Consider the following 27,994-nt stretch of genomic DNA (forward strand, 5'->3'; position numbering starts at 1 on the left):
CCCAGATTGCAGTGATCAGGTTGTCTCTCAGGTGTCACCCATTATTGTGCATCTTCAAAACACAATTTGCAGTAGGTGTAGCATAGGTGCGCAGCATGCATAGGTGCTCTTTTCAAACCAGGTGGGGGTGTAGTGGTTAAGAGCAAGTGGATTCTAATCTGGAGAACTGGGTTTGATTCCCCACTCCTCCACATGAGTGACAGAGGCTTATCTGCTAAACCAGATGTGTTTCCACACTCCTACATTCCTGCTGGGTGACCTTGCGGTAGTCACAGTTCTCCCCACCTACCTCAGAAGAAGAAGAAGAAGAAGAAGAAGAAGAAGAAGAAGAAGAAGAAGAAGAAGAAGAAGAAGAAGAAGAAGAAGAAGAAGAAGAAGAAGAGGAGGAGGAGGAGGAGGAGGAGGAGGAGGAGGAGGAGTTTGGATTTATATTCCCCCTTTCTCTCCTGTAGGAGACTCAAAGGGGCTGACAATCTCCTTGCCCTTCCCCCCTCACAACAAACACCCTGTGAGATAGGTGGGGCTGAGAGAGCTCCAAAGTGCTGTGCCTACCTCAAGGTCACCCAGCTGGCGTGTGTGGGAGTGCCCAGGCTAATCTGAATTTTCCAGATAAGCCTCCACAGCTCAGGCGGCAGAGCTGGGAATCAAACCCGGTTCCTCCAGATTAGATACACGAGCTCTTAACCTCCTACGCCACTGCTGTTGTGGGGAGAGGAAGGTAAAGGAGTTGTAAGGCACCTGAAGTCTCCTTACAGGAGAGAAAGGTGCAGTATAAATCCAAACTCCTCCCCCCCCCCCCCGAGGCAATATTCGATTTGGCAGCCAGCTTCAGAATTTTTTGGGAGGCAATTGAGCAGCAAACTGTTCACAAATGAACAGCGAGATCCTGGCACGTGGGCCACTACACCCGCTAGCTTTTCATTCTCCGGGAGGCAAAAACCTCTTCGAAACCCACTGCTCTTTCAAACGCTCCCCAGACGGAATTGTCAGGTGGAAGGGGGGGGCGTTCCCCCCCCTCCGAAGATGACTTCTTTAGCTTTCCATTTGAGCAGCGATTAATCTTGCTTTTGTCTTTGCTGTAGTTTGATGTCACATTTCACATTATGCTCTTTAAAGAAATAACCCAGGTGTAATTATGTGTGCTCAGAGGAGGGAGGAAAGCGGCAGCGAAATGGCAGCCGGCGCGTTGCCACTTGTGGAGTCTAGACGAGGGCCTTCCGCGTCCCTTCCGCGCCCCGTCTCCAGCGATCTTCCGCTCTCATTGAAAACGGAACCCAAAATAACCCTCGTTATGACCTGTAAGCTTCATTTCTGCAAACATTGGATGAAGGGGACCGGAATAATGCGGACATCTCCAAAAGGTACACAGCCTTCAGAATGCAGAAACTGATAGCGGAGTCAGAAGTGATTTGATTCCATTTCTGATCTTGTTTTTAAATAAAGATGGAACTGTGTTTTATTTCCGTATAAGTTAGAAGAAGAAGAAGAAGAAGAGTTTGGATTTATATCCCCCCTTTCTCTCCTGCAGGAGACTCAAAGGGGCTCACAATCTCCTTGCCCTTCCCCACTCACAACAAACACCCTGTGAGGTAGGTGGGGCTGAGAGAGCTCCGAGAAGCTGTGACTAGCCCAAGGTCACCCAGCTGGCGTGTGTGGGAGTGTACAGGCTAATCTGAATTCCCCAGATAAGCCTCCACAGCTCAGGCGGCAGAGCTGGGAATCAAACCCGGTTCCTCCAGATTAGATACACGAGCTCTTAACCTCTTACGCCACTGCTGCTCAGTTAGGTAGGAACACACTGTATTAGATAGAAAGTTGGACTTATAGCTATCTTTTGTATTGGCGTCTGCATGGAACCTCCTTGGCTCAAGGCAGGAATCCACCCCTGCTCCACCTGGGCATGTCCCTTTCATGTGTAAAAACCCTGAATGGACGTTGACAAAAGGGACCCCGGAAGAAGCGCCTCCATCTGCCTAATCCCACCAGCAGGCAGATAAGGGTGCCTGCATGGAACCTCCTTGGCTCAAGGCAGGAGTCCACCCCTGCTCCACCTGGGCATGTCCCTTTCATTTGTAAAAACCCTGAATGGACGTTGACAAAAGGGACCCCGGAAGAAGCGCCTCCATCTGCCTAATCCCACCAGCAGGCAGATAAGGTGCCTGCATGGAACCTCCTTGGCTCAAGGCAGGAGTCCACCCCTGCTCCACCTGGGCATGTCCCTTTCATGTGTAAAAACCCTGAATGGACGTTGACAAAAGGGACCCCGGAAGAAGCGCCTCCATCTGCCTAATCCCACCAGCAGGCAGATAAGGGTGCCTGCATGGAACCTCCTAGGCTCAAGGCAGGAGTCCCCCACTGACCCTCCTGGGCATGTCCCTTCTTCATTTGTAAAACCCTGTTCTGACGTGCTTACTTCAAAGTGAATCCCCGGAAGAAGCGCCTCCATCTGCCTAATCCCACCAGCAGGCAGACAAGGGTGCTGTCATCGTTAAGTTTAGTTTCCTGGCCCAAGCACCCGAAGGACTCTTTTGTGTTTTTTCCGCCAGTGCCTACGTCATCGCCTTGCCCTGCCTCTGCTGCGAAATTCAAGAAGGGGCTGCCCACTGGATTCTAATTGGTTCTCATGTATTACAGATGCATGATTGGTTATTATGTATTTTGTGAATGAATGGTTGTAGGCTGTCCTGTATTCCCCCGGACAGGAGAAAGTGCATAAAAGCTGTTGTAACGCTGCTAGGGAGTTGCAGTTGCCGTGGTGTGGAGGTGCCGACACGTAGGTCAGCATCTCAATAAAACCTTTTATTATTTCACTATACTCGCTGTGTTGGGTCCCGTTTCTGTTCCCCTGCGCTGCCGAGAGCTGGTTGGTCTGGAGCTATTAAAAGTTACCAGGCAGCGCAGTAACAAAATTACAATAGGAAATGCTCACGGATTCATATTATTTTCTTGGTTTGTGCCCTGTTGATCTCCCCAGCGGTGACTTATTCTCCTCTCCTCCAGTTTATCCACATGTGGTGTACTGGTTAAGAGCAGGTGGATTCTAATCTGGAGAACCGGGTTTGATTCCCCACTCCTCCACATGAGTGGCAGAGGCTGATCTGGTGAACCAGATGTGTTTCGGCACTCCTACATGCCAGCTGGGTGACCTTGGGCTAGTCACAGTTCTCTCTGAACTCTCTCAGCCCCACCTGCCTCGCAAGGTGTCTGTTGTGGGGAAAGGAAGGGAAAGGAGCTTGTAAGTTACCTTGAGTCTCCTTACAGGAGAGAGAGGTGGGATATAAATCCAAACTCCCCCTCCTCCTCCTCCTCCTCCTCCTCCTCCTCCGCAGCAGTGGCGTAAGAGGTTAAGAGCTCGTGTATCTAATTTGGAGGAACCGGGTTTGATTCCCAGCTCTGCCGCCTGAGCTGCGGAGGCTTATTTGGGGAATTCAGATTAGCCTGGGCACTCCCACACACGCCAGCTGGGTGACCTTGGGCTAGTCACAGCTTCTCGGAGCTCTCTCAGCCCCACTGACCTCACAGGGTGTTTGTTGTGAGGGGGGAAGGGCAAGGAGATTGTCAGCCCCTTTGAGTCTCCTACAGGAGAGAAAGGGGGGATATAAATCCAAACCTCCTCCTCCTCCTCCTCCTCCTCCTCCTCCTCCTCCTTCCTCCTCCTCCTTCCCTCCTCCCTCCTCCTCCTCCCCCCCCCCTCCTCTTCTTCTTCTTCTTCTTCTTCTTCTTCTTCTTCTTCTTCTTCTTCTTCTTCTTCTTCTTCTTCTTCTTCTTCTTCTTCTTCTTCTTCAACAACCCAGCAAGGGAAGCTAGGCAACGTGTGAGACTGGCCACTTTTCTCTCCTGGGTCAGCTAGCCTGATGCAGGGAAACAACTCTTGCGTTCTCTGGCATTGAGCATTCCCCTCTCTAGCTTTGGCCGCTGCAGATTTATAAACAGGCTAACCAGAAACAGAGAGCCACTGTCAATCAAGCAGCAGCAGCTCCCAGCCCTTGGATGCAGACACAGGGGCGAGAACAGGCCGGCGGATCTGGTCGAACAGGTAAAAATGAAGATTTATGAGCCCAATATTTGCCCTGTGAAGGCAAGCTTGTCCAGCGGTTGGGCTAATTAAAATAATCCATCATGCAGTCCACGTCTGAGGCTAGGTCAGATGAAAAGCTGTCTTTAACGTCAGGAGGTGCCAACGGGAAAAAAACTAGGTATGTATCTGTGTTTGCGTGTAAAAACCCCATCGGATTGTGGGACCATCGCGCCGCTTTTACCATCTAGAGACTTTCCAAAGAATTACGCAGCGCAAACAGCTGTCCAGTTTTGCACTGAAGCAATATGGCGGGTACATGGGACTCCTATTTTCTGCTCAGTGCGGAGGTGGGCACTGTGAACGTCTTTCCAGACCCAAAGTAACTATAGTGGTTCTTTATTGAGCTGGCATTCTTGATCGACTACAGACAATGAGGGAACTGGAGCCCCCCTCCACAAGTACCCGCTTTTACGGGCTCTCTTAGGAGAGGCAGAGTGTAAGGTTTCGTCTGTTTCCGGCAGGGGAGAGTGGTCTTGAGTGGAACTCCTCACCAGGCGCATTGCCCAGGGTGAAACATACTTTTGTTATCTACTTGCTTAACCTTGCTTTCTGTCTGTGTGAACCGGTCTCACAGCTCTTTGGATGGGAATGGCCAAATGTTTATCTTAGTTTGTGGCGGGAATTGGGAGCCCATAAAAGCGGCTACTTGTGGAGGGGGGCTCCAGTTCCCGCATTGTCTGTAGTCGATCAAGAATGCCAGCTCAATAAAGAACGACTATAGTTACTTTGGGTCTGGACCTTGCTGATTCGTTACACCTGACATCCACCAATTGTTTTTGAAAAATCAGTGGGGTCAGGAGGGGTTTTTACCCAGCAAGGAGACTGGAGACTGGATTGACTGTTTTGCCTGCATCTTCATGCCAACCACAGATGCAGGCAAAACGTCAGGAGAAAATGCCACTGGAACACGGCCATACAACCTGGAAAACCAACAACATCATGCCAACCACAGATGCAGGCAAAACGTCAGGAGAAAATGCTACTGAAACACGGCCATACAACCCGGAAAACCCACAACATCCTAAAGCCTGTATTTCTTGATCAGCCATCTTGGAAAGGGCTGGCTCCATTACTGACACAGGTTCTGGGGTTTCAGTTAAACTCTCCGTAGAATAGACCTCAGCAACAAAAAGGGATGTGTTTCCACATATGTGTGCCAATGGGTGGGTGTATGCACGAATGTTCCACAAGCCCTTTTGGGGAGAACGACAACGGCTACACAAAGCATCACTGATCACAATTCCCGCTCCTGCCGCAAAGGTTGTGCTCCTCCTTGAGAAGGAAGAAACACCCGATTGATCAGCGCCAAGTCGCTGCCAAACTGTTTCTGATTATGGCTGCAAACGGACCGGAAAGAACACTCGTTTGCTTACTGCACGAAGTAGCAAAACTCAGATGGCCGCCGCTGGAGGCCATCTGAACGGTGCTCGCCGCCGGCATCCATCTGATTAACGGGCAGTAATTTGACAAGATGAGAACAGTATGCCAGGCTGGTGGCTGGTAACAATGTGCTGGGGGTGGGGGGGGGGTGGAGGAGGCAAAAGAGAGTGGCCGGAGAGGAAGCCAAACGGCGGAAGCTGTGGTGCAGACAAAGACTTTGAATGAGTTTTCCTAGACAGGCCACTGGGTACAAATCCATCATCATCATCAAAGAAGAAGTAGTTTGGATTTATACCCCACCTTCCTCTCCTGTAAGGAGACTCAAGGTGGCTTGCAAGCTCCTTTCCCTTCCTCTCCCCACAACAGACACCTTGTGAGGCGGGTGGGGCTGAGAGAGTTCAGAGAGAACTGTGACAAATCCATCATCATCATCAAAGAAGAAGAAGTTTGGATTTATACCCCACCTTCCTCTCCTGTAAGGAGACTCAAGGTGGCTTGCAAGCTCCTTTCCCTTCCTCTCCCCACAACAGACACCTTGTGAGGCAGGTGGGCTGAGAGAGTTCTGAGAGAACTGTGACTAGCCCAAGTTCATCCAGCAGGAATGCAGGAGTGCAGAAACACATCTGGTCCACCAGATAAGAGTCCGATGCTCATGTGGAGGAGTGGGGAATCAAACCCAGTTCCCCAGATTAGAAACATCATCATCAACATCCAAACTCCTCCTCCTCCTCCTTCCCCAATCTCATGAAAACAAAAATTCATTCAAAGACTCCCAGGGTGCCAAATATAGATTTCCAGGCCCAATAGTTAAGTCGGGAAGAATACACACGACTCCAACAATGATGCCTTCTTCTGGAAAGCCTGACAATTTTCACAGCAAAACAATTGATTAGAGTAGAATCATAGGTGTCAAACTCATGGCCCTCCAGATGTTATGGACTACAGTTCTCATCATCTCCTGCCAGCATCATGCTGGCAGGGGATGATGGGAGCTGTAGTCCATAACATGGGTAGTATACAGTGTAACTCACAGGTGTATACAGGTGTATAGCTGGGTAGTATACAGTGTAACTCACAGGTGTCAAACTCGCGGCCCTCCAGATGTTATGGACTACAGATCCCATCATCCCCTGCCAGCATCATTCTGGCAGGGGATGATGGGAGCTGTAGTCCATAACATGGGTAGTATACAGTGTAACTCACAGGTGTATACAGGTATATAGCTGGGTAGTATACAGTGTAACTCACAGGTGTCAAACTCGCGGCCCTCCAGATGTTATGGACTACAGATCCCACCATCCCCTGCCAGCATCATTCTGGCAGGGGATGATGGGAGCTGTAGTCCATAACATGGGTAGTATACAGTGTAACTCACAGGTGTATAGCTGGGTAGTATACAGTGCAACTCACAGGTGTCAAACTCGCGGCCCTCCAGATGTTATGGACTACAGATCCCACCATCCCCTGCCAGCATCATTCTGGCAGGGGATGATGGGAGCTGTAGTCCATAACATGGGTAATATACAGTGTAACTCACAGGTGTATAGCTGGGTAGTATACAGTAGTAACTGATTGTAAACTTCAAGAGCCCTTCCAGATGTTATGGTTTAAGATCTCTTATCATCCCCTGCCAGCATCATGCTGGCAGGGGATGATGGGAACTGTAGTCCATAACATCTGGAGGGCCGCGAGTTTGACACCTGTGGAGTAGATAAAGTAAGAGAATTATCAAGTATGCAGAACTGCATATTTTCTTGTGGATTCTGAACACAGATGTGGGCTGGGTAGTTTCAACCAAGACCCACTATCACCGCGTTTCTCTCCCTTCTCTTTTAAGTACGCTTCTATTTTCCTCCTGCGGCCTCGTTGGAAGCCTGATTCGCTATCATGTGCTCGAAGCGACCGTTCTCTTTTGCCACCTCTCAACGGAAGGCCTTCTGTAAGCAGACCAGGGCAAAATCCCTAGAGAAATTGAAAGAAAACTCTCCCCTGTTTGATGGACGGGCTCCAAGCAGGTTGAAGACTGACACCCATTATCTGCCGCGTTGCTCTGGGCCCCGTGGCTGGAAAAATAAATTGGCAGAGTTTTTCTTGAACTACTACTTTTCTATACAGTAAGCCAGCCTTCTTCTTTTTTTTAATGCCTGCTAGGAAATCAAAATGCCAAACGTGCATACCTTAGCTCGGTTTATACTGCCCATCGCTGCAGCAAGAGATAATAAATTAAAAAGGTCAATAAATAAACTGAAAATCATGAAGGGAAACAAATGTGGGGCCCACTGACAGCTGCTTAAAGAAAGGAGGAGTAGAAGAAGAGTAGTAGTAGTAGTAGTTTGCATTTATATACCACTTTTCTCTCATGTAAGGAGTCTCAAAGTGGTTTACAATCATGTTCGCTTCCCCTCCCAAGAAGAAGAAGAAGAAGAAGAAGAAGAAGAAGAAGAAGAAGAAGAAGAAGAAGAAGAAGAAGAAGAAGAGTTTGGATTTATATCCCCCCTTTCTCTCCTGCAGGAGACTCAAAGGGGCTGACAATCTCCTTGCCCTTCCCCCCTCACAACAAACACCCTGTGAGGTAGGTGGGGCTGAGAGAGCTCCGAAAAGCTGTGACTAGCCCAAGGTCACCCAGCTGGCGTATGTGGGAGTGCGCAGGCTAATCTGAATTCCCCTGATAAGCCTACACACCTCAGGTGGCAGAGCGGGGAATCAAACCCGGTTCCTCCAGATTAGAACGCACCTGCTCTTAACCACTACGCCACTGAGTGGTTTACCATTTCATGGTTGATTTGTGTTTACAAAATCTGACCCAGAAAGAACTCCCTCCTGTCCTGGGCCATTGTGAAGCCTGCAGCCAGATGCAATTTCTTTCATAATACCGTCCAGGTGTCCAAATCATGTGACCACAGAGCATAACAGCGACGTCTCGCATTGGTGTGAGACAGTCCAGTTTTACTGGTACAGTGAGTGTGTCCTCCCTCCACCCCTATAACATGCAATTTTTAAACCGCCCCTCGGTGGGGGGGGGAGGGGCGGTTTAAAAATTTAATAAATAAATAAATAAATAAATAAATAAATAAATAAATAAATAAATATGAATAAATAAGGTGCAACTTCTAAATGGAAGCCTGCACAGGCTCAGGTTGTACGAATCTTTCCCCTATAGAAAAGTGGGAGGAAGACAATAACAGCTCACAGGTAGGTATGAAAAGTCTCCACGTGGAGGGCTGGGGTCATGGTGGAAAATGGACAGTGACCCATGCAATCCTGCAGGGGGAGCAGTTGCGGTGTGCCCGGGGGACAACGCAGCCATGCAGCTTTCTCAAAGACTTGCTGCAGCCGGCACACGAACAGCAGCATAAGAACATAAGAACAAGCCAGCTGGATCAGACCAGAGTCCATCTAGTCCAGCACTCTGCTACTCGCAGTGGCCCACCAGGTGCCTTTGGGAGCTCACCGGCAGGAGGTGAACGCAATGGCCTTCTGCGGCTGTTGCTCCCGAGCACCTGGTCTGTTAAGGCATTTGCAACCTCAGATCAAAGAGGATCAAGATTGGTAGTCGTACATCGACTTCTCCTCCATAAATCTGTCCAAGCCCCTTTTAAAGCTATCTCTGTGCATATGGCATATCAATGGGCTGCTGCGTTGATTTTGCTGGTCTATTTGTGAGCCTGAAAGGGCTCAGGAAGCTGATCGAAAGTGGCTCTGCCCCCACGTCAGCACTAGCATGGGCTCCCACAATGGTGCTCAGGTGTCCTGCTGATGTGGAGCTCCCTGCCACCCGCCTAAGTGCCGGTGTAAATGCCCTTTATGCTGGTATAGGGGGCAATTATGCAGGCCCAGGGGTAACGTTGTTTCCTCAGTGGTTTCATATGTGCATGCCCTTTGAATTGCACTGTGAGTCTCTCACTACAATGCCAACCAGTAGGGGCGTACCGCCCAGGGGGACGTACGAGATCAAATGTCCCAGGCTACTTAGTCACACGGGGGGCAATAAAATCACCCCCACACTCCTCCTCCTTCCCCCCAGGTCCATACACTGACTTCAACATCTGGTGCAAAAAAACTTGACTTGTTTGGTTGTGGTGGAGAAGGATAGCTGACCATACCGGGTGGGGTGTGCGTGTGCGTGTGTGTAACCCCCATGCTCAGAATGGGTTGACCCAGAAAGGGGTGGAGACTCAAAGCAGCAGAAGGCTGCAGAGCTCATGTAGTTTGGAGGAGACAAGGCTACCAGACTCGGACCTTGATTGGTATAAGCCCTTAACACCTTTTAGAGAATGGAGTTTCTTTTTGTGGTTGTAATGGGTGAGAGTTCTCCTGGAAACCTTCATCATGTTGAATCCTGTTCATCAAGCCCTTGGAGTCTTCAGGAGCCAACCCACTTGCAAAGAAGAATTGGACTTGGCAGTATCAGTAGACTGTAAATATAAGGACTTGAAAATGCAACCTGAACAGGACCTTGAAGTGTGATGTTAAATGTTGATGTTGTATGTTAAGAAAGTAAACCATTTTGTTTTTAAAATTTGTTGTTGCAAACTCATTCCAAGTTCTGCCCCACAGAACCCACAGATAGAGGTTACATGCGCGCTCGCGCAGAGTTTGCACTGGGCTATATTTCCCCTAGATATGCCTCTGCCAGCCAGACTGCTGCCTGGCAACCGGATTTCTACCATCTATCATTGATGCATAACAAGGTCTCCTCGGTGACTGCTCCAAAGCTGCGGGCCTCCCTCCCCCTGACTGGTGTTAACCCTTCAGAGCCCTAAATGGTCTGGGACCTGCATTATATACGGAACTGCCTCTTCCGTTATGTCCTTCGAAGGCCGCTACACTCGGCAAATGGAAATCTGTTGGTGATCCCTGGCCTGACGGAAGTTCGGTTTGGTCAACCCGGGCCAGAGCCTTTTTGACCCTGGCCCCCACCTGGTGGAATGCTCTGCCTGGAGAGATCAGGGCCCTGCAGGCCTTAATGCAATTCTACAGAGACTGTAAGTCGGAGCTGTTCCACTTGGCATATGGTTGAGGCAACTATTATTATTATTATTATTATTATTATTATTATTATTATTATTATTATACACATAACAACACAGCACAAGTGTCTGGAATTCATCTCTGAATATTGAGTCCTCCTCCTCCTTCTTCTTCTTCTTCTTCTTCTTCTTCTTCTTCTTCTTATTATTATTATTATTATTATTATTATTATTATTATTATTATTATTATTATTATTATTATTAATTAAACTTAGTATACCGCCCTGTCCCCGAAGGGCTCAGGGCGATGTACAGATGAAACATCAGCTAAAAACATACATATAATTAAAACAACAGTAGTATCTTAGAACATCGCCCGCGCCCTTACGAAACCCTCCTAATGCGAAATAATGGGTCCTGATGGTATTAGGGCCCATGGGGGTAAAGAGGCCAGGCAACCACACATCAGTGGTCCCCTTTCTCTGCCTCTTCCCCTTCCCCCTTTCTCCTTCTCCCCGCTTCCCTTCCCCTTCCTTTTGCATGTCTCTTAAAACAATTTTTCTTCCCCTTTTCCTCCTCCCTACATTCCCGATCCCTTTGCTAGGGTTCACCTAATTCCGGTGGCAGAATAAGAGTTATAGGCATCTATTGTCTGATGGCTCTAATAGTTGTAAGTAATCACTGGGAAATGTAGATGTATTTTTAGAGAATGGAGTTTCAAAGCATTTATTGTGATGCATATTGTTTTTAACTCGGGGTTGTAAATTGCCCTGAGCCTTCTAGGGAAAGGTGATGAAGAAACCTAATGAATCAATAAATAATACATAACGGTGCACCGAGACCTCAGTAGGAGCCTCGTCGGCTGGTTTAGCACAGTTACCTGTAAGAGGGGCCTCTGCACGCCCAGCATCTTCATGGTGTCCGCGTTGGCAAGTATCTTCAGCGGGTCTGTGGTCTTGGTCACCCCTTCGATTTCCTTGTTGATTTCTCCCAGGACTTGGTTGAGGAAGATGTTCTTGATATACATGGTGAGGAACTCGCGGAGCGGACACTGCTTAGCCGGGCTGAGTCCCAAAGCGTGTTCAACCTCTTGAATAAACCTGGAATACACGACAAGAAAGGAAGACTCAGCGTGACGGTGCCAACCGTGGCCGATGGAACCATGAGCCCCAACCCTTCTCGAGCCTGGGGGCACATTTGGAAGTCCGTCACAGCACCGTGGGCACAGCGACAAAATGGACGACACAAGATGGCTGCCGAACGAGGCGGAGCCGGTCAGAAAATGACTGCCACGGCTTAGCTTCGTTAACACTGTGTCGATCCCTGTGCTGTGGTGGCAGCTGCTGCCGAATAAACGTTTTAAAACATCTGCGCAACCAATCAAATCTCCCAATAGCCAATCAGAAGCCTTGTTGGGCAAAAGCCACACTGGTCCAGCCCACTTCCTACAACAGCTGCTCTCCAGGGTATCAGGCAGAGGTCTTTTCACATCACCACCAAGCCACCTCTGAACTTCTCTTGTCTGGATTGTCCAGGCTAGCCCAGGGGTCTGCAATTGGCCATGGTGGCAGGGGCTGATGGGAATTTGTAATCCATGAACATCTGGACAGCCACAGGTTGCAGACCCCAGGGCTAGGCTGATCTCATCAGATCTCAGAAGCTACACAGAGTCGGCCATGGTTAGTGCTTCGATGGGAGACCACCAAGGAAGTCCAGATGTGCTAGGCAAAGAAAGGCAATAGCAGACCACCTCTGTGTGTCTCTTGCCCTGACGTGGATGGCCCAAGACAACCTGATCTCATCAGATCTTGCAAGATAATCACAGTCAGCCCTGGTTAGTAGTTGGATGGGAGACCATCCAGTGTTGCCCCATCAAGGGAGGCAGCAGGAAGCCCCCTCTGTATGTCTCTTGCCTTGAAAACCATAAACGGTCACCATCAGTTGCCAGCAACTTGAGAAGCAAGCCTTTATTGGCATAGACAACAGTACAACAACAACATAAAATGGATTAAAAAGCATATACAATACAGGAATAAAATGTTAGGTCGAAGGAAATCTACTGGCGTTTAGTAATTTCCAGGAGAAAGTCTGCCACTGTCATACAGAGAGAAGGATCAGGGTTGTCCAACAAGTAGTGTAATCTAATTAAATCGGGGAGAGGGGGTAAATGTAAAGGAGTAAGATTCACATACTTGGATCTGATTTCCTTGAATCTGAGACAGTGTAGTAATTGGTGGGCCAGAGATTCAACTGAGCCATCGTTACATGGGCACAGTCGTTTAGCCTTTTCTTGCTTATTAAATCTGCCATGTAACAAGGCAGAAGGCATAACATTAAACCTGGCAAGCATTATGGCTCTCCTTTGAACAGGGTTTATTAAGCAATACAGGTAGTGTGCCAAGTGGCCCCATTCAAATGGGAGAGAAAAATACAGGGGGGAGCATGTTTTCTTGGCTGCGGTGATTAGGGTAGAGAACTCTCTATCCAATAGTTGACCTTTTAATTTCCTAAAAGCTTCTGAATAAGACAAAGGGCAAAGTGAATCCACTGACAGTCCGATAGAGACCATTTTTTCTTCAATTATGGAAAACCAGGGGTTGGAATGGGTGTCAGAGAGCAGATGGTGGACCAGGGAATTACAGTCCGGGAGAAAATGAATTCGCAGCCAGAATCTAAAAGTCCTCAGCCCAGCGGCTGATTCCAAGGAGTTTTGACCTAACTCATGCCAGCAACTTGATTGCACTTTCCACCAACACAGGCACAAGTGGTGAAAGTCACTTACATGGGTGACACACCCAAATTGCATTTGTGTGCTATCGGAGAGCCCTAGAGACCTTTCAAGGTAGCCACAAATGAGGGAGGACACAAAATAAGGGTGTTTATTCAGCACCCGGCCGGCTGAAATACACAACTTATTTATTTATTTATTTATTTATTGGTTAGGTTTATATACCGCCCGCCCCCGAAGGGCTCAGGGCAGTGAACAGCAAAAGGCAGAGCACATATATCAGTGATGGCGAACCTTTGGCACTCCAGATGTTATGGACTACAATTCCCATCAGCCCCTGCCAGCATGGCCAATTGGCCATGCTGGCAAGGGCTGATGGGAATTGTAGTCCATGACATCTGGAGTGCCAAAGGTTCGCCACCACAGACATATATCAAACTAAAATCCATTAAATAATACATATAGGCTCTACTAAAATAAACCCACCCGTTAAAATGCAGCATTATTAAAACAGTATAAAAGATGGCACCTACTATCAATACCCATGAAAACCAAAGGGAAGGGGTGGTAGATCCACTTGATATTAAAGAGGGAGGGAGGGAGGGGGCCCATCAGCGGCTAGTCTCCCCAAAGGCCCGGCGGAACAGCTCAGTCTTGCAGGCCCTGCGGAACTCAGTAAGATCCCGCAGGGCCCGGACAGCTGGAGGAAGAGCGTTCCACCAGGCCGGGGCCAGAGCTGTAAAGGCTCTGGCCCGGGTGGAGGCCAGCCGCATCATTGAAGGGCCAGGGATCACCAGTAAATTGGCCTCTGCCGAGCGTAGAGACCGGTTCGGCTCATAGCCGAAGGTCTGGTGTTACACAGCCCTGTACGGTTTTCTGAACAATTTTTCTGAAACAATTCCACTTCAAAAAAAAAATAACCAAATAAAAACACCACCATATGTCGATTGACGAGGGAATCGGAATCAATTCTCCACCGAAACCCTCTCGCGCTGGCAGATGAAAATGGAGGGGAGAAAACCCCATAAAGGTAAAAGGCGCTGCAGGGTGTATTTTCTCAGTGTGAGAGAGCAAGTCATGTGGTAAGTCAAGGATGGAAAATTCCCTTAACGCATGGTAATTACACTTATTTAACATAACAACCGCAGTGCTCCCGTTCTTGTAAAAGGCTAAGGAGATTTCTGCAAATCAAAATGCAAAGCGCGGTACATTCCGGGTTGCTGGACCGTGGCCCCCAGATAACGCCCCACAGGGAAAAAGTCCAGAACCTAATGATGCTAAGAGAGGACGAAGGGGGGGAAATCAGCCTGTTGGCTTCCATGCCACTGCGAAATATCGAAACAGCAAGAAAAGAAACATCAGGGCGGGAGCTCAAAAGAAGCGGAGGGGGGCAAAGTGGAAATCTCCATCTTACATCCAATTCAGAAGCCAAGCGCTCGCCAAGTGATATACAAATTTAACATGTTTTATCTTTCCGAGGAAGCATTCAAGGTGACGTGTGACTACAATTAAGCGGTCCCTCTAGACGGAAAAGCACTTTAGGTAAAATCGTCTCTATTTTTCTTTTTTTTACAAATGACAACTCGCTGGATTTTATTTTTTTTCCCCTGTAAAACATTTTATTGTTTTCTAAAACCTCAGACGTTTCAGCTCTCCGCTTTATTGCCTTTGCTGGCTTAGCGAATACAGATAAGGCAAGCACTGATACAGAACCCGACAAAGATCACTCTCTTTCGCAAAGCGGAGGGCTGCGTGGGTTTTCTTGTTATGATGCCTCTTATCTAAAAGATGCTTCAAAAGGGAATTTTTGCTAAATTATAGTACCCTGTTTCCCCCAAATATAAGACATCCCCGGAAAATAAGACGTAGTAGAGGTTTTGCTGAAGTGCGAAATATAAGGCATCCCCCAAAAGTAAGATGTAGCAAAGTTTTTGTTTGGAAGCATGCCTGACGAACAGAATACAGAAATATAAGACATCCCCTGAAAATAAGACATAGCGCATCTTTGGGAGCAAAAATTAATATAAGACACTGTCTTATTTTCGGGGAAACAGGGTAGTACCTGCCTGATCTTACAACTGCGGAGAGACTCAACATATTCTCCCACTGTGTATGGGTTCCCTAGCATGTCCATCGCTTAACGGCAGAAGAGGTCAACCTGTACTCCGTCACCTTCCAGGTATGCCTTTGGCTGCCTCAGCAGGTCACAAAGAGCACATGTTCTATGTCTGCTCAGAGTGCCATTTGACTCCGTTTGATTTCAGTTGTGTGTTGTATGTGTGTTTTTATTGTATTGTCGAAGGATTTCACGGCCGGAATCACCGGGGTGCTGTGTGGTTTCCGGGCTGTGTGGCCGTGTTCTAGCAGCATTCTCTCCTGACGTTTTGCCTGCATCTGTGGCTGGCATCTTCAAGAGGATCTCTCCTGACGTTTCGCCTGCATCTGTGGCTGGCATCTTCAGAGGATCTCTCCTGACGTTTCGCCTGCATCTGTGGCTGGCATCTTCAGTGGATCTCTCCTGACGTTTCGCCTGCATCAGTGGCTGGCATCTTCAGAGGATCTCTCCTGACGTTTCGCCTGCATCAGTGGCTGGCATCTTCAGTGGATCTCTCCTGACGTTTCGCCTGCATCTGTGGCTGGCATCTTCAGAGGATCTCTCCTGATGTTTCGCCTGCATCTGTGGCTGGCATCTTCAGAGAATCTCTCCTGATGTTTCGCCTGCATCCGTGGCTGGCATCTTCAAGAGGATCTCTCCTGACGTTTCGCCTGCATCCTTGGCTGGCATCTTCAGAGGATCTCTCCTGACGTTTCGCCTGCATCCGTGGCTGGCATCTTCAGAGGATCTCTCCTGATGTTTCGCCTGCATCCGTGGCTGGCATCTTCAAGAGGATCTCTCCTGATGTTTCGCCTGCATCTGTGGCTGGCATCTTCAGAGGTCTCCTGACGTTTCGCCTGCATCTGTGGCTGGCATCTTCAGAGGTCTCCTGACGTTTCGCCTGCATCTGTGGCTGGCATCTTCAGAGGATCTCCTGACGTTTCGCCTGCATCTGTGGCTGGCATCTTCAGAGGTCTCCTGACGTTTCTCACTTCGCATCTGTGGCTGGCATCTTCAGAGGATCTCTCCTGACGTTTCGCCTGCATCTGTGGCTGGCATCTTCAGAGGATCTCTCCTGACGTTTCGCCTGCATCTGTGGCTGGCATCTTCAGAGGATCTCTCCTGACGTTTCGCCTGCATCTGTGGCTGGCATCTTCAGAGGATCTCTCCTGATGTTTCGCCTGCATCAGCGGCTGGCATCTTCAGAGGATCTCTCCTGATGTTTCGCCTGCATCAGCGGCTGGCATCTTCAGAGGATCTCTCCTGACGTTTCGCCTGCATCTGTGGCTGGCATCTTCAGAGGATCTGAAGCAGCTCATCAGGTGTGCAGAGAAGAATTACTTCATAATTTTTTTAAAAGGGAACACACATACCCTGCCTGCAGGAAGAAAATGGTCTGTAGAGAACTGAGGATGGTCTAGGATCCATAATACATGTAAGATACTACACAGGCAGAAACAATGAAATCCACATATAGGGTGGGGACACCTGGCTTGACCAACAGTACATGTGACAAGGACCTGGGAATCTTCTTAGACCACAGGCTGAATATGAGTCAGCAGCGTGATGCGGCAGCCAAGAAAGCCAATGCATTTCTGGGCTCCATCAATAGGAGAATAGTGTCAGGATTGAGGGATGTAATATTACCACTTTATTCTGCATTGGTCAGACCTCACCTGGAATATTGTGTCCAGTTCTGGGCACAGCAATTCATGAAGGATATTGGCAAGCTGGAACAGGTCCAGAGGAAGGCAACCAAAATGGTCAAAGGTCTGCAATCCGTGCCCTATGAGGAGCGGCTTATGGAGCTACGTATGTATAGCCTGTAGAAGGGAAGGTTAAGGGATGACATGATAGCCATGGCTCAATATTTGAAGAGATGTCCTGTTGAAGAGGGAGCAAACTTGTTTTCTGCTGCTCCAGAGACCAGGACAAGAAATAGTGAATTTAAGGTGCAGGAAAAGAGATTCCACCTAAACATTAGGAAGAATTTCCTGACGGTAGAGACTGGGAGTCTTCTTAGATCCTCTGAAGATGCCAGCCGCAGATGCAGGCGAAACGTCAGGAGAGAATGCTGCTAGAACACGGCCATACAGCCCGGAAACCACACAGCACCCATGTGTTTTTATTTTTATTTTATTAATTTTTATCCATATTAAAAACACACAAACAAGAATGGACGATGAAAGAAGAAACATCAAGCCATATTAACAAACAACAAACAATAAAATAATAAAAAATGGGCATGATACAAATTTGTGAGCAAGCCTTCCATCTTGCTTCTTTCACCTGGCATTCTGCTATGCAATTAACTACCCGCTGGCAAATATCAAAGAATGTTGCGTGTGTGTTACGTGCCGTCAGGTTGCTTACAACATTTTTGGAAATCTGCAGAAACTAGGGTTCCCAAGCAGGGTCTGGGGAGAAAATTTTAAAAGAAATAAAAGGCCTTGGCTACTTACCAGAAGTTCTGACCATAGAGTTCCCAGTGATTCCTAGAGTGACCATAAGTAGCACCAGCAATTGCCAGACACATCATGGTAAGATTACCACAAAGATTCTGGTTAGTGCTAGAGCTACTCTTATCACTATTGGGTAATGCTAGGAATCGTCACAGACTCAGTGGTCAGAACGCCCTAGAAGACAGGGTCTTTTTTATCTTTTTTAAAATTCTCTCCCCAGGATGATTACACAGTCCTTTGGGCACAGTTTCCACACGCTAGTCAGCTGAGCATCGGTGGACAAAGGGAACAATCAGCAGGTGGTCGCATACCATAAGTAGGCAAGCGGGAACTGCCCAGTCATCCTACGTGTCTAAATTTCTCCCCTCCATTATTCAGCAAGCTCTCATTCTCCCAACCTTCCTCTGACTTGCTCTCCTTTAACTGACGCTCAATTGCTCTCACTATTCCATGGATCACAAAATCACAGAGGCCATTGAGTCCAACCTAGGCCATGCAGGAGCACACTATCAAGGCACTCCTGACAGATGGACATCCAGCCTCTCTTTAAAACCCTCCGAAGAAGGACACTCTACCATACTCCGAGGTAGTTCATTCCACTGTCGAACAGCCCTGAGTGTCAGGAAGCTCTTCCTAATGTTTAGGAGGAATCTCTTTTCCTGTACTTTGAATCCATTACTCCTTGTCCAAGTCGCTGTAGCAAGAGGAAGAATGTGGATTTATACCCTGCATTTCTCTTGTAAGGAAACTCAAGACGGCCATTCCATAGACAGTTGGAAGAGACCACAAGGCCATCCAATCTAACCCCCTGCCATGCAGGAATACACAATAAGCATAAGCATAAGCATTTTATTGTCATTGTGACCGCACAACGAAATTTACAGCAGCATTCCTCGATGCACACAATGTCCTGTTGAAGAGGGAGCAAACTTGTTTTCTGCTGTTCCAGAGACTAGGACGAGAAATAGTGAATTTAAGGTGCAGGAAAAGAGATTCCACCTAAACATTAGGAAGAATTTCCTGATGGTAGAGGCTGTTCAGCAATGCTGCCTCAGAGGGCGGTGGAGTCTCCCTCCTTGGAGATTTAAAATAGAGGCTGGATGGCCACTTGTCATAAGTGGTTTGATTGCACAGAGGATGATCGGCCGCCCTCTCCCCTCCTTGGAAGAACTCTATAATTCCCGAAGCCTAAAGAAAGCCCAAAATATTCTGAGACCCGTCTCATCCAGCACACTCTCTTTTTGAACGGTTACCATCCGGCAGACGATACAGGTCTATCAAAACTAGGACCAAGAGGCTTAGAGACAGCTTCTACTCTAGAGCTGTGGCTATGCTGGATTCCGTGGCTTCGTGTTGATGTGTTTGGGGCTGTGTAGGGATGGGTGGAGGAAGGGGAAAGTGAGGATGGGGTATGAGTCTGAGATTGTGTGCATCGAGGAATGCTGCTATAAATTTCGTTGTGCGTGCACAATGACAATAAAATGCTTTGCTTTGCTTTGTATCGCTGTTTTTAGGACTGGCCTGGAAGACAGCAACTTTAAGATCAGATATATCAATGATTTCTTAACAACATTCTTCGATCCAACCAAAATCAGTCAATGGTATGAAGCTGAAACCCTCCTCCCAACCCCCCCTCCCCCCAATTCCTTCATCAAGCAAACAGAGAATGCTTTCCCAAGGTAACAATCTTTGGCTGTTCTCGGGCTGGAAGCTATTGTGGCTAAGCCAGGTGCCCCAGTCTGATCTAAGCACTTTGATCTCCCATCCTAGAAATGTTCAAAGGCGCATCCCTTCCAAGGGAATCGAGCTGCTTTTGAAAACAGAATTGATGAGAGTTCCTTTTTCAGGGCATTTCCACATCCGTCTCCAGCTACCGAATTCCCCCTCTTTCGTGGCCGAAAAGGAATCCCAGCGAACCTCTGGAAGCATCAGAAGACACTGTCAATTAAACACCTGTGCGGCTTCATAAATATAAGGAATGTAAAACATTCCCCTCGCTGGATGCGCCGGAGATCATTTGCTACTGAAGACGCATCCGTGGAGGAAATATTAAAAGGAGGGATGCGCCGCGTTTGCAGGGGGAAACTAGACGCTGGGGAATTGGGCTACGGCATTATCGTTTATGACTGAACAGATATTGCTTCTAGGAACAAGATGGTGACACACTTTATTGCATACCAAGATAAACCGCCCAATCTCCAAGTGCTCCAGACGAACTCTCTTTTCCTGGCTCTTCCTTCAACAGAGCTTCTTTCGTTCAGATTCCGCTAGCAACCTTAAGAGACGTTTTCGGGGTATAAACTTTCGAGAATCAAAGGTCCAATGTGCCACCGATGGCTTTCGCAGCCAAAAGGACTTGCTGCTGTGGGTTTTCTGGGCTGTGTGGCCGTGGTCTGGTAGTTTTTGCCCCTAATGTTCCGCCTGCATCTCCTCCTCATGTTAGGAGCAAATATTACCAGGCCGTGGCCAGACAGCCCGGAAAGCTCAAGACAGCCAATCAAAGATCCCTTTGTTAGATACTCTCCCCTCTCTGCTCTCGTGTTGTTACATCAGGGTACCCCTCATATTGAGGGGCCTGCAGTTCCTCCTTTTGGGGGTAGGTTTTAAATGTGGGTTTTTCTGGACGCCTCCTATTTATTTATTTATTTATTTATTTATTTATTTACTAGCCGCTGTTTTATGTGAAGTTTTAGAAAGTTTTATTGATTATTAATTGGATGGAGCCTATGTTATTTGTTTACTGGGTTGTATGATTTGCTCCTCGTTCAATGCTGTATGAATTTTATGTTGTACACCGCCCGGAGCCCTTCGGGGATCGGGCGGTATAGAAATCTAATTAATAAACAAACAAACAAACAAATAAATAAAAGCTGAGAATCTTGTTGGTCTAAAAGGCAGCATGGTGTAGTGGTTAAAAGGAGTGGGCTCTAACCTAGAGAACACAGTTTGATTCCCTTCTTGTTCTCATGAAGAAGAAGAAGAAGAGTTTGGATTTATATCCCCCCTTTCTCTCCTGTAAGGAGACTCAAAGGGGCTGACAATCTCCTTGCCCTTCCCCCCTCACAACAAACACCCTGTGAGGTGGGTGGGGCTGAGAGAGCTCCGAGAAGCTGTGACTAGCCCAAGGTCACCCAGCTGGCGTGTGTGGGAGGGCACAGGCTAACCTGAATTCCCCCGATAAGCCTCCACAGCTCAGGCAGCAGAGCGGGGAATCAAACCCGGTTCCTCCAGATGAGATACACGAACTCTTAACCTCCTACGCCACTGCTGCTCCTGAATGGCGGACTCTTATTTGTGATATTAAACAAAACAAAACAACAAACAAAGGTGGCGTTCATACCACAGCCATAGCCGTGCTCTTTCCCTCTTTCTAGAAACTTATCCGGCAGCAGCGTTTTCCCTCTGACCACAAGAGCGCAGAGCTATCGTGTTATTAACAACAATAAGCCATCGGAGCGCATAAAAATAAAACAGAGTCTGGGGAGCAACATGATATGGCAATTCCAGCTAAACTGAACGGTAACTGAACTTGAGTGCTTTGGACCACAGAGGTTTTTTAAAGATACAGACGGCATCAGAGGCTCCCCTCCCCGCCATTTTTCACACGAGCCAAGAACCCACAAGGTTTAGCTACTCAACCAAAAGCGCACAACGAACTGTTTAAATATTGGGTGACAGCAGCCCGAATTGCGTTTGCATCGAAATGGAAAGCAGATAAGTTGTTCCACTGGGCTTTTGGGGAGGCCAGCCATTGATGGCGAGCGCCCTCTTTGCCTCTCCCTTTTTAACATTCTGGGAGCTGTGACACCTGGATCTACCGTCCCCCCTCTCTGGGAGGGGTTTTATTGGTAGTTTTAATACTGGACGCCAAGTGGTTTTTGCAGAACGCTGTAATGTTATGTTTTTAATGATGTTATTCATCTTACTTATTTATTGCCTATGTAATATTAATTTGTGTAGTTCACCGCCCAGAGCCCTCAGGGGATAGGGCGGTATATAAATATAATAAATAAATAAATAAATAAATAATTCATCCAGATCTTATGGAATCAGTGAACAAACTAATAGAATGGGGTGCTGTGTGGTTTTCGGGGTGCTGTGTGCCAGCCACAGATGCAGGCGAAACGTCAGGAGAGAATGCTGCTAGAACACGGCCATACAGCCCGGAAACCACACAGCACCCCAGTGATTCCGGCCGTGAAAGCCTTCGACAATAAACTAATAGAATATTCAACAATAGCAAAGGTGACATTCTTGGTACATCACAGACCATCCACGAGTTATGGATCCAGATGGGAGGGTTTTCTGGACCATATAAACCAAATACTCCAATAGCGAGAGACCATAAGGGTTATATGCGTATGAACAAAACACTGAACTTACATTTTAGATCTCATTTGGACTTGAAAAATCTTAACTGGGATTTTAGCTGCTGTAAGATCGGATGGTAATAGATGTAAGCAAGCTTCACCTATTATATAAATTATAATACTGCATGTTAATTTTATGTAAATAGAAAAAATAACAGCCAAGGCAACAAGCCAAGCAACAGCGCTGCCAAAATAAAAGGATTCAATGTGCTCAGCTGCCTTGGATTTCGATGGGACTCAAACCCAGTGGATCTTTCCAGGTTCATTCCAAACATTAGCAAAATCTAGATCCCAACTTGAATGGCTCAGGCTGGCCCACCCTTGTCAGATCTCAAAGGCTACCCAGCATAAGTCTTGACTAGTACTTCGATTGGAGACCACTACACAAGTCCAGGTTTGCTAGGCAGAGGTAGGTCATGGCAAACCATCTCTGTTTAGCTCTTGCCCTGATAACCCTGCAAGGTCAGTATAAACCAGCTGCAAATTTGATGGCACTTCCCACCACCTATGGATAGGCCTCCTGCCCTGGATGGCCTAGGCTAGCCTGATCTCATTAGATCTTAGAAGCTTAGCAGGGTAAACCCTGGTTGGTACTTGGATGGGAGACCACCAAGGAAATCGAGGGTTTCTATTCAGAGGAAGCCAACGGCAAAACCACCTACGAATGTCTCTTCCCTTGACCTGGATGACCAAGGATAGCTGGATCTCAGAAGCTTAGCAAAATCAGCCCTGGTTAGTATTTGGATGGGAGACCACCAAAGAAATCTAGGGTTGCTATTCAGAGGAAGCCAATGGCAAAACCACCTACGAATGTCTCTTCCCTTGACCTGGATGACCAAGGATAGCCGGATCTCAGAAGCTTAGCAGAATCAGCCCTGGTTGGTACTTGGATGGGAGACCACCAAGGAAATCGAGGGTTTCTATTCAGAGGAAGCCAATGGCAAAACCACCTACGAATGTCTCTTCCCTTGACCTGGATGACCAAGGATAGCTGGATCTCAGAAGCTTAGCAGAATCAGCCCTGGTTGATACTTGGATGGGAGACCACCAAGGAAATCTAGGGTTTCTATTCAGAGGAAGCCAACGGCAAAACCACCCATGAATGTCTCTTCCCTTGACCTGGATGACCAAGGATAGCTGGATCTCAGAAGCTTAGCAGAATCAGCCCTGGTTAGTACTTGGCTGGAAGACCACCAAGGAAGTCCAGGGTAGCTACACAGAGGCAGGCAATGGCAAACCAGCTTTGAACATTTCCTGCCATGAAAACCCAACGGAGTCACCATAGATCAGCTGGAACATGACACTTCCCACCACCAACAGCCCATGATAGATGCATCTTCCAGAATCTCCCATGACCTGGATGGCCCAGGCTAGCCCAATCTCATCAGATCTCAAAAGCTAAGCAGGGTCGGCCCTGGCTAGTACTTGGATGGGAAACCACCAAGAAGGTGCATGGTTGCTATGCAGACCATCTATGCTTCTCTCTTGCCTTGAGCACTTTCCACTGTTGCTGTAAGTTAGCTGCACTTTGATGGAACTATCCACCACCACCACTAGCACTAAAAACAGGTTCCCTAATGTGAAAGTTGTCCGCATGAGCCCCTGGAGAGCTGCTGCCAGTCTGAGCAGGCAATACTCACCATGATGGATTCAGTAGAGGGCAGCTTCATGCGTGGTCATGTGCAAGCCCTTCCCAGTATGCTGATCTATTCCCACTGTTGCTCATCTCTGCATTTTTTCCAGGCTCCTCAAAACTCTGTGTTTGTGCTTGCAACTTGCGAATGTATTTTTGAGCAGCAGTGGCGTAGGAGGTTAAGAGCTCGTGTATCTAATCTGGAGGAACCTGGTTTGATTCTCCACTCTGCTGCCTGAGCTGTGGAGGCTTCTCTGGGGAATTCAGATTAGCCTGTGCACTCCCACACACGCCAGCTGGGTGACCTTGGGCTAGTCTCAGCTTCTCAGAGCTCTCTCAGCCCCACCTACCTCACAGGGTGTTTGTTGTGAGGGGGATAGGGCAAGGAGATTGTCAGCCCCTGAGTCTTCTGCAGGAGAGAAAGGAGGGATATAAATCCAAACTCTTCTTCTTCTTTCCATAAAACTGCAACCTGGTTTTGAGTGGATATCTTTGGAGCAACGACCTTTGTAAACACCGGTGGGAATTCCCCTGCTCGCCTCTTGCATCGCAGGCCTGTTCCCAGCTAATTCCACCAACTATTAAAGGGAACGGACTCACTAGACCAATTCGGGTAACAGTGGGGTAACTGCCACAGAGGGGAAACGTATGCTTGAGTGAGAATCAAAGCCAAAGGGAATGTATGCTCACAATGCGAAGTGCATAAATGGACAAAGATTTGGTTCAGGAGCTTGCAATTCCAATCCCTACGCTTTAGCCACTCCCCCGCCCCCCAGATCTAGTTTAGTAGGAAACTTAATGCCGCCAAAAAAGCAAACCAACCAAAAAACCCCTCCCTTCAGCATAGCACCTTCTGGGCCGATTCCCCTTTCTGTGCCCTCACTCTGTTTCCATTAGCCTTAATGAGAGTCAAGCGAGCGTAATGAAGGATGAAAGGACTTCATAAAACAGAAGGAACTAGCGCTTGGTGAAGTCGGTTTTCGGTCCACTTCTCCTACTGCAGGAAATCTTCATCAATAGGCCTTGGCCCAGGTGCTGGCATAAACAGCAGCGTTCCTCTTAGCGCTCGTTGAAAGGAGTTGTCGGAGGTAGCTTCATTACGGGAGTAATGGGCCCTGCACAATGAAATCACAGCAATGCGAACTCCAGCCCGACACAACCTAGATATTTCTTCGGCTGCTACAATGTCCACTGTGGTCCCTGGCGGCCCACTCTGAACTTTGCTACACCCCAGTGGGATTCAAGATGACACCATGATTCAAGTTCAAAAAGAGAGACTGGAAATATAAGGCAAGACCCTTGGGGGCATCTCATCTTGGCAAGATTTAGCCTCAAAATGTGGAATGATATGGTATAGCCCCATCTCGAAAACGAAGCAGGGATGATGCTTGGAAAGGAGATCTCCAAGGAAGACACTGCAAAGGAAGGCAACAGCAAACTACCTTTGCTTCTCATTTGCCTTGGAAGTCCTTTGTTGGAATGGCCCTAAGTTGAAAGCTAAGCAGGGTCAGTACGCTGATGAGAGGCCACCAAGGAAGACTCTGCAGAGGAAAGTCATGGAAAACCACCCCGGCTTCTCCCTTGCCTTGAAAACCCCACTAGGGGTCTCTTTAAGTCAGTTGTGATGGTGCCTTCTACTAAGCGGCTGGCCTCTACCCGGGCCAGGGCCTTTACAGCCCTGGCCCCGTCCTGGTGGAATGCTTTACCATCTGCTGTCCAGACCCTGTGGGACCTGGGCGAGTTCCGCAGGGCCTGTAAGACCGAGTTATTCCACCAGGCCTGTGGGGATGCCAGTCGCAGACTGCCTGCCCCCGCTGAAGCCCCCACGACAGTTTTGCCATCTTCAGCATTGCCTGATTGTTGATTCCATCTCTTTTTGGGCAATGCTGGCCCTCCTGGCCTTTGGGCTGGGCGCCATCTGTACATGCATCTGTGCATGTATTTTTATCTGTAATTTTTGGAATTGCTGCTATAATGTATTTTAATGAATTTTAATGTTTTATCGCTATATTGTATTTATGAGACCTTATATTGTATTTGTTTTATGTCTCATTGTACACCGCCCAGAGCCCTTCGGGGGTTGGGCGGTTTATCAAGCCCAATTGATGATGATGATGATGATGATGATGATGATGATGATGATGATGATGATGATGATGATGATGATAAGCCAGAACTTTGGTCTGCCTATCCCAGGCCTGTATATTTGGACTGGCAACAGGATCCTTGGGTCTCAGGCAGGGACTTCATCTCTCAGCCACAGATCCAAAGGACTGAGCTCAAGACCTTTGGCGAGCATAGGAACTGAAAGGGCTGCCAGATGGACGACCCCTTGCCCCCATGCCCTGCCGCTCAGCTGGCCAGCAAGAGACATTAGGAGGAGAGGACAGCCAGAGTACGCTGGAAGTGACACCAGTGTGACATTGGTGATGCAGGATGGTCTGGCATTTGGGCAAAAACGCTATGGTAAAAAACACACACATAAGAGTTTTTGCTTAAAACCAGAGCATCCTGCATGGTTGGTGACGTGACGTCACTTCCTGCGCATGCCAGAAGTGATGTCACTGCAATGGCAGCCTAGGCAGGTGACACGATGAATTCATTTCTGGCGTACATAGGAAGTGACATCATCATGTCACCGGCCATGCCGCATACTCTGTAAATCCCTCCTCCACCTCTACTAGTTGCCAAGAGGGACTTGGGGACACTAGGAGAGGGGTCTGCAACCTGCCGCTCTCCAGATGTTCATGGACTACAAATCCGGCTCTCCAGATGTTCATGGACTACAAACCCTGCACTAGGAATTGCCCTACAACCAAACACCTCCTTTTCTTCTTGAGATCATAGTGACTGTACCGTTAACCTCCACTTACTTTTGCCTGATAGTCTATTAATTACATTTAGCTGATGATCACGATATGATGAGCAAAATGGGACGAAGAACACGAGGATGACCCCCCGCTCCTGCTTTCAGTTACGTTTTTAATTAGGTTTTTTAAAAAAAGAAACATACAGAACACTGAAAAATAATACTGTTTCTTCAGGGCAGCATTACATCATTCTCCTTATCTGGCAAAAGAGGATGTTTATGGTAGACGCCTAGAGCATTAACGAAAATGTACTATCAAAGATGATTTGGACAGTTATATGTTCAGATTAATCTTCTCACTCACTCAGATGTGGACACCAGGATTTCTGAGGTCAGGAATAAATCTTATTTGCCATGAAGGCCACTAATAAGAGGTTACCTGCCACAGTGGAAGCCCAACCATAATGTAAGCAGGGTAGCAGGGATGCCCCAGGGTTAATAATCCAAAAAGCACCTATATGGCTAATGGTATTAATGTACTGATATTCAATGTACATATACTTAAACTATTACAAATATTATTTTTTTTATTTATTAATTAGATTTTTATACCACCCTATCCCCGAGGGGCTCCGGGCGGTGTACAACAATAAACATAATATAACATAAAATGGCTAAATCTTTAAAAGCAGCGATAAAACAATAAAAGCTAAATCTCATAAATACAATACAAAAATACTAGCATAAATATAAATGGCGTCCAGCAGTTCCATATTAAAAATCCTCTCCCCAAGAGGGAGGAATGGCAGGTCCCGTTGAATGACAAACGGCCCAGATGTAGAGGGCCAGGAAAGGGGGGAAGGAGGCACCATCAGCGGCCGGTTCCTCCAAAGGCCCGGCGGAACAGCTCCGTCTTACAGGCACTGCGGAACTCACCAAGGTCCCGCAGGGCCCAGACAGTTGGAGGAAGAGCGTTCCACCAGGCCGGAGCCAGAGCCGTAAAGGCCCTGGCCCGTGTGGAGGCCAGCCGCATCACCGAGGGGCCAGGGACCACTAGTAGGTTGGCCTCAACTGATCGAAGATCAGTTGATCCACACAGGTTAATGATGATGATGATGATGATGATGATGATGATGATGATGATGATGAAGAAGAAGAAGAAGAAGACGACGACGAAGACGACGAAGACGAAGACGAAGAAGACGAAGAATAGTAGTTTGGATTTATATCCCCCTTTCTCTCCTCTAGGAGACTCAAAGGGGCTTACAATCTCCTTGCCCTTCCCCCCTCACAACAAACACCCTGTGAGGTAGGTGGGGCTGAGAGAGCTCCGAGAAGCTGTGACTAGCCCAAGGTCACCCAGCTGGCGTGTGTGGGAGTGCACAGGCTAATCTGAACTCCCCAGATAAGCCTCTCCAGCTCAAGCAGCAGAGCGGGGAATCAAACCCGGTTCCTCCAGATTAGAATG

The 27,994-nt window shown here is 47.8% G+C and overlaps 1 protein-coding gene across 1 annotated transcript in view; it reads right to left on the reverse strand.

Annotated features, from left to right (window-relative positions):
• LOC125435287 (exocyst complex component 4-like) overlaps positions 1 to 23,680 on the reverse strand; it is a 101,027-nt gene extending 77,347 nt beyond the window's left edge. The window contains exons 1-2 of the mRNA XM_048501475.1: positions 23,574 to 23,680; positions 11,310 to 11,772 (exon numbers count right to left, since the gene is read on the reverse strand). Coding sequence (XP_048357432.1) covers positions 11,310 to 11,772; positions 23,574 to 23,680 — 570 coding nt within the window. The remainder of the gene's footprint in view (positions 1 to 11,309; positions 11,773 to 23,573) is intronic.
• Positions 23,681 to 27,994: the final 4,314 nt, after the last annotated feature.

Source organism: Sphaerodactylus townsendi, linkage group LG06 (assembly GCF_021028975.2).
Source record: "Sphaerodactylus townsendi isolate TG3544 linkage group LG06, MPM_Stown_v2.3, whole genome shotgun sequence".
NCBI lineage: Eukaryota > Metazoa > Chordata > Lepidosauria > Squamata > Sphaerodactylidae > Sphaerodactylus > Sphaerodactylus townsendi.